Below are 7,535 nucleotides of genomic sequence, written 5' to 3' on the forward strand. Positions count from 1 at the left end.
GCAACTGCTAGTGAAGGAAGTTGTGGCTGGTTTAGATTGTTTATTGAATAAAATATTATAAAATATTTTTTTTTTCAAAATTCTAAAGTAAATTTATTTTCTAGTTTTTTTGTTTTGTGAAACAGTTTTTAAAAATGATAAAAAGAAAATGCGTTTTCAAATATCTCAAAATAGACACTTAAAATATAAAAATAAAAATAAATTTAAAACTCAAAATTAAAAACTAAAGTACGAAAATAACACCATCTAAAATTTTTATTCACTCAATGATGAACCCTCAACCACACTCGTGAGGAAAGAGGATATAAGCTCTTTAAGCATTCGTCTGTAAATATTGTGTGTTGACTATGTTTGTTTCCTGTTTAAATTTCATTATATATGCAAGCACATTAAAACTTGAATCACATAATCCAATTATTTTTTAGAAAAACAAAGAGTTTTCAAAAAACCCAATTAATTCTCTCTTGGCTTATTTTATAATTTGTTACATTTTTTGTGTTTTGTGATTTTTAATTTCAAAGGCTGTTGACATAATATGATTTTATTCCAGGTTGGAAGTCTCCAATTTAAGAGTTTTAATAAATTCTCATATTTGGAATAAACAAAATAAATGAATTGAAATTTCATTTACCTTTAAACTTTAACATTAGAATTTTGATCAAAATTATTAATGGGCCCCAATTATTTATTTTATTTTTTTACAAATAGTCTTTTCATTTTATTTATAATATTTACAAAGTTTTCTTATCTTCTCATTTTCCTTGTCTTTCTCTATTTTTGTGATATTATTATTTTTTATTTTATATTAGTTAGAAGTTGTGAAAACAATATTTGTTGAAATTGTATTTTTAGCATTTTTTTAACATGTTATTTACGTTATAACATTTTTAATGGTAAAACGTTATGATTTTATATAGGATAAATTTCAAACACTACTTTGAGTATTGATAAAGATGGTTTAATTGGATCTTAAGACATAAGTTGAGTGATCGGATGAGTAATATGTCGGTATTAATTCGGTGGGTTACGAGTTTGATCATCACCTTGCGTAAGAGCCAAAGGTCCAACCTGTAATTTACCTCCCTTGATGTAATCAAGAGCACAAGTACCAAGAGCTACGTAAAGACGATTATCCCAAAATATTCTAATTGGCCCTATATTTATAGAAACATCACCGACCTCTCATCGCTTTCATGACCTTGCATCAATTTTTTCATACGTTCAGAAGTTATCGTTAATATTTTTGTAAATATTCCAGAGTATCCTAATGTTTATATCTCCTTATCTATCATTTTCTCTCATTTTTATCTTATTTTTTCTTTTTTTTTTTATCTATATTTCACCAACAATATTGATGTCTTCACACGCTATCTATCATTTTCTCTCATTTTTACCTTATTTTTTCTTTTTTTTTTATCTATATTTCACCAACAATGATGTCTTCACACGCGCACTCTCTCACAGGTGCAATGACCAACAATAACCCTGTAACATCTCGGTATTTTAGAAATAAAAAAATTATTATTATTAATAATTTGAAGTGATTTATGATTTATGAAAATTTTGTGGATATGAAGAATTTAGGGAGGAATGTTAAATTTATTGAATTTTTGAATGAAAACTAGATTTTCTAGTTGATAAAGGGAAATATTAATATAATAGTTAAGGTGTAGTATTAGTTTGTGATATATTAAAAATAATAATAATAATAATAATAAAAGCAGGGAAGTGGGAGACAAATTGTGAAATGGGGGTGGCTGAGCAAAACTGTATGCGTATATATGTGATAATATATTATAATAATAACATATATTAACTCAGTTCACATATCCTATTAAGATTATAGCTAATGTTTGCCATAATTGACGAACTAATGAAACTAGAAAAAGGTTGGGAAAAGAAGGGGAGAAAACTAGAAAAGTAAGAAAGAAATCAATGGATTGTCTCTCCAAATTTTTGTGGACTAAAATACCCCTACGAAAGGGACAAATAAGGCATCAAGTATGGGTTTTGGGTAAATGGCTATAAGGCTCGAAGAATATGATTTTGGCAAAATCCATCTTGTTTTTTTCATTTATATATTTAATTTTTTTATTATTTCAATTATACTATTAAATTATATAATTTTGAATTAATTATATTTTTAAATTTTTTATTATTTTAATTATATTATTAAATTTATTATTTTTAATAAATTTGTTGATATGTTTAAATGACTTGAAATTATATAGTTTAACAGTATAATTAAAAAGAATAAAAAGTTTAAATCTTTAAATAAAAAAAAACATGCAAGTACAATAGTTAAAATATATATTTTTTCATAAAATTTTTATAATATGCATGTTAATAGAAAATTGTGAGGAAGAAAAGAAGAGTACGAAAAGGTTTTGGGAGGTTGGGGATGGCCCTTCTTCAAAGGCAAGAGATGATGGAAAAAGAAGATCTTAATGGATGGAGACCATGTCAAGTCTTCCTTAATCCTTTCCATGTGCACAGAAGAATATAATGGCATAACATTCATGCCATTTGGTGTTTGAGTGTGATGTATTTTATTTTATGTTACATAATTATTGTGTTTGTCCTAAGAAATGATAGAGAAAAAAAATTAAAAAAAATTATTTTATTTAATTTTAACAATAAAAAATTAGTATGCTTTTTAAAAATATAAAAAATAATTAATATATTTTTATTAAATTTCAAAAATAATTTTTATTATTATCATCGTCGCGTGCTTTCTACACCGTGTAAGGCGCGTTGTAGTAGATTTTCTCCTCCTAATAAATATCTATCTCAACCATTTAATATTTGGAAATTTAGGCAGGAAGACTCGGTTTAGGCAGGAAGACTCGGTTTTGCTTTGCGTGGAAGGGTCTTCCACTGCAACGATTGGAAATTTGGAATAATCGATAGGGTAGTTTCGTCCATATGCAGCCCCTTCTCGGTCTTTAAATTCAACCCCTCTCAGCCCCTTCTCTTCATTCAATCGTTCTCCTCTTCTCTGTGTATTCATTTCTTCGAATCCTCTCAAGGTAAGGGTAGAGTTTCTTTTGTCTTTCATTGGTTCTTTTGTTTTGTAGATTGTAGATCTGTTTTGTTTGATCCCTCTCGGGTTTCATGCGCGTTCTTTTGATATGTTATGGCGATTAAAGGTTTGGATATATATATATATATATATATATTGTTTCGCCGTTTGAAATTGGTTGATGAACTCTGGGTTGCGTTCGCGGCCTGTTACCGACCGATTGTTACTTTGTTACCGATTGTTCCTTAGCAGGTTCATTTTCGAGTTTCCTCGTGTCGTAGGCTCCTTGATTGATCCTGATTTCTCGTCTGTGTTCGAAATTGCCTGGTAACTTATTGTAGATCGCTTTGATTTTTAGTTGATTTTGACGTTTTTATGAAGTTAGTTCAAAGGTAATTTAATAAGCAGCAGGATATCTTTGTTTGATTTTTGATTGATATATTGATATGCCTCTCATTTCGAGGCCCGTCTTCTTGTTTTCATTCCGACGGAGGCATATGAGGAATTTTTGCTGAGATGGATTTTATTGTTTTCTACATGCAAGTTCTTGTGAGATCTCTGCATTATTTTTAGTTTTTGGCACTAATTTTGGTGGGCTTCTGCAGATGCAGATCTTCGTTAAGACTCTCACCGGCAAGACCATCACCCTCGAGGTGGAAAGCTCTGACACCATCGACAACGTGAAGGCCAAGATCCAGGACAAGGAGGGCATCCCCCCAGACCAGCAGAGGCTGATCTTCGCTGGCAAGCAGCTCGAAGATGGCCGTACCCTTGCCGATTACAACATCCAGAAGGAGTCGACCCTCCATTTGGTGCTCCGTCTTAGAGGCGGCATGCAAATCTTTGTGAAGACTCTCACCGGAAAGACCATAACTCTTGAGGTCGAAAGCTCCGACACCATCGACAACGTGAAGGCCAAGATCCAGGACAAGGAGGGCATCCCCCCAGACCAGCAGAGGCTGATCTTTGCTGGCAAGCAGCTCGAAGATGGCCGTACCCTTGCCGATTACAACATCCAGAAGGAGTCGACCCTCCATTTGGTGCTCCGTCTTAGAGGCGGCATGCAAATCTTTGTGAAGACTCTCACCGGAAAGACCATAACTCTTGAGGTCGAAAGCTCCGACACCATCGACAACGTGAAGGCCAAGATCCAGGACAAGGAGGGCATCCCCCCAGACCAGCAGAGGCTGATCTTCGCTGGCAAGCAGCTCGAAGATGGCCGTACCCTTGCCGATTACAACATCCAGAAGGAGTCGACCCTCCATTTGGTGCTCCGTCTTAGAGGCGGCATGCAAATCTTTGTGAAGACTCTCACCGGAAAGACCATAACTCTTGAGGTCGAAAGCTCCGACACCATCGACAACGTGAAGGCCAAGATCCAGGACAAGGAGGGCATTCCTCCCGATCAACAGAGGCTGATCTTCGCTGGTAAGCAGCTTGAAGACGGCCGTACCCTTGCAGATTACAACATACAGAAGGAGTCCACGCTCCACTTGGTGCTTCGTCTGAGGGGCGGTATGCAGATCTTTGTAAAGACTCTCACTGGAAAGACTATTACTCTTGAGGTCGAGAGCTCCGACACCATCGACAACGTCAAGGCCAAGATCCAAGACAAGGAGGGCATTCCCCCCGATCAACAGAGGCTGATCTTTGCCGGCAAGCAGCTTGAGGATGGTCGAACTCTTGCTGATTATAACATTCAGAAAGAGTCGACCCTTCACTTGGTGCTCCGTCTTCGTGGAGGAATGCAGATCTTCGTGAAGACCTTGACTGGCAAGACCATCACCCTTGAGGTCGAGAGCTCGGACACCATTGACAATGTGAAGGCCAAGATCCAGGACAAGGAGGGCATTCCACCGGACCAGCAAAGGTTGATTTTTGCTGGAAAGCAGCTTGAAGATGGGCGTACCCTTGCGGATTACAACATTCAGAAAGAGTCGACCCTTCACTTGGTGCTCCGTCTTCGTGGAGGAATGCAGATTTTTGTTAAGACCTTGACTGGGAAGACCATCACCTTGGAGGTGGAGAGTTCTGATACAATTGACAATGTTAAAGCTAAAATTCAGGACAAGGAGGGTATTCCCCCTGATCAGCAGAGGCTCATTTTCGCTGGGAAGCAGCTGGAGGACGGAAGGACCCTTGCTGACTATAACATTCAGAAGGAGTCCACTCTTCATCTTGTCCTTCGCCTCCGTGGTGGTTTCTGAATGCGTGGGTCGTTTGTTGGTCGTGTCGCGTTTTGTTGCTGTGGTCCTGGTCGTTTCCGTGATTTGTGTTTGTGTTCCTGAGCCATTTTTATATGGCTCCTTGGGAAACAGTGGTTTGTGTCTGTCCGCGTCAGCTGTTTACGATCTTTAGATGCCAATGGCTCTAAGATCGTGCTGTGTCTGCATCCCCTTTCAATAAAAATGGTACTTCGCAATAATTTTAGGCCTCATTTTGACACTCGTGTTTGATTTACTGTCGTCTGTGTTTCTTATTGTCTTTTATTGGTTTTTTATAAACAAATAATATATTGAAAATTAAATAATTCATTGATAAAGTTATTGTTTTCAAAATTTTCAATGTAGCTCGGTTGCATTATTATTATTGGGGCCGTATAACAGGAAAATCTTCCTGCCTGCTGCAGTGATTGTAACTTCCATTTGGGTATATTTTCAGTCACGTTGTTCTGATTCAGGGGATGGAGTGTACCAGTTCTTGGTTCTGATTCAGGGTATTCACTTGTCTCTGAAAATTTTGGCTTTTGAATTGTTCAATTAGGATGTTACGGGGCCAGGATTAACCCAACTTCCGAATGATTATTGATAACTATATGAAAAAATATGAAGAAAGTTCTTCTGATTTCATTTCTGAAAAAGTTAAGGGCAGGCCAGCGTTCTATTAGACCTGAAATCCATTATCCACTGACCAAAATATTTGTTTTCCATTTTTTATAGGGCACTACTGGGAATGCAAATTGGAGCTTGAGTTATGGAGAAAGGTCACTTCACTTGGCCCTATTCTTTTAAGGGATAAAGATGGGTTGGAAGGACAAAGAGGTGGAAAGGCCAATTGAATTCTAGCATCCTAGGAAGCATATTGCCAATGGATCTGGTATTTACCTTTATTGAGACAATAAACTAACTTTGCTATCTAATCCTTGTAATCTTTCCATTGCCAAATTATTGCCCTCCTTATTTATTGTGTTGCTTGTTAGTGATAAATTGCGTTTTGTTCCATTTCTACTTGACCCTGCTTTTGCTGCTGAGACTGTCCACCTGTACTGGCGAAGATGTTTGTTTAGGTGGAGCCTCATTATCTGAAGAGTGAGTCTGATTATTTTCTCTGGCACAACGGGTTCACATATATTGATCTTACTAAAAGGAAGGCTGCTCTGAAGTTCGGTTACATGTTGGACCAGTTAAGATTTAATGTGATTTTGTTATTTGTTCGTATCTTTGTATCTCACATGTTCTCTATGTAAAGGTAAATTTATGGAATTGGACGAGCCAAGGTTTTTTGTTCTGATTTTGTTTTTTTAGCTAAGATAAAGTTATGGAACTGGACCAGCCAAGTTTGATGCGATTCTGTTCATGTTAGTATCTGCACTAGAGTTTTACGGAAAGACTGCCCTATCCAAAAATGAGCCTTAGCAACCCCGAATTTATCACAGTCTAATTTAATATTAGGGAAAGAGTCCTGTATGAGGACTTCATTGCTAGGAATAAGATCTTCTCTACTACTTCAGCTGAGGGCTGTCGCTGCTGCTGCTTTCTCCTCTCTAGATTGCTTGAGCTTTATCCTACTTTTGCAGTTTCACATTGAGCCCCAGTAGAAGCAATTTTCCAATTTTATAGAGGCCCTCCTCAATGATGAGATTCCCTATTTTGCAAGGGTGGAGTGTTGGATGATGAGACTGGTTGCTCAAGTTTTAAACAGGGGAGACAGGATTGTTGGAGATAAGATAAGACTTCCAAGATTGAAAGAGGTGAGGCAGCCTAGAAGATAAGATAAGCTACTAAATTTAAAGGAATGATGCAGCTTGAAAGAAGAAGATAATTCTAGCATTTCAAATATCAGTTGCTGTTATTTGAAATGCTAGAATTATTCATGTTTTCTAGGAGATAGCGTAGATATTTTTTACTTGTATAAATATCTCTACTCGAATTTAATAAAATTCAAGTAAGCTTTCAAGAATTTAGCTTATTTCATGGTATTAGAGCCAAGTCCTGATAACCTAGATATTAAGGTCTAGGCTGTTTGTGAAGCATGGCCGTAAATCTATCAAACCCAATGATAACAGAAGCCTCAGTCACTAGTTCTCCTAACCCTCAATTCTCAGTCCAATTTTTCTACAAACCCTATTGACAATCATTTTCTATAAGATTATTCAACATAAATTGAATGAGAGTAATTTCAAAGAAAGGTTTCAATTTGTATTACTCGTGATCAAAGGGAAGGGAAAAGTTGGATACTTGACATGAGCTATTCCTACCCCACCAAACACAACACAGAAGAAAATTATGGCATT

The 7,535-nt window shown here is 36.2% G+C and overlaps 1 protein-coding gene across 11 annotated transcripts in view; it reads left to right on the plus strand.

The window, feature by feature from the left end:
• Positions 1-5,447, plus strand: part of LOC127811042 (polyubiquitin) — a 44,178-nt gene extending 38,731 nt beyond the window's left edge. Inside the window, exons 1-3 of one of the 11 annotated variants that reach the window (XM_052350736.1) lie at positions 2,910-3,029; positions 3,628-3,903; positions 4,588-5,447. In XM_052350736.1, the coding sequence (XP_052206696.1) occupies positions 3,628-3,903; positions 4,588-5,229 (918 nt within the window). In that variant the 5' untranslated portion in view covers positions 2,910-3,029 and the 3' untranslated portion in view covers positions 5,230-5,447. Of the gene's footprint in view, positions 1-2,909; positions 3,030-3,063; positions 3,350-3,627 lie in introns of those variants that run through there. The other 10 variants (XM_052350734.1, XM_052350730.1, XM_052350731.1 and 7 more) reach the window with 10 other exon arrangements.
• Positions 5,448-7,535: the final 2,088 nt, after the last annotated feature.

The sequence above is a fragment of the Diospyros lotus genome, chromosome 10 (assembly GCF_014633365.1).
Source record: "Diospyros lotus cultivar Yz01 chromosome 10, ASM1463336v1, whole genome shotgun sequence".
Classification (NCBI taxonomy): domain Eukaryota; kingdom Viridiplantae; phylum Streptophyta; class Magnoliopsida; order Ericales; family Ebenaceae; genus Diospyros; species Diospyros lotus.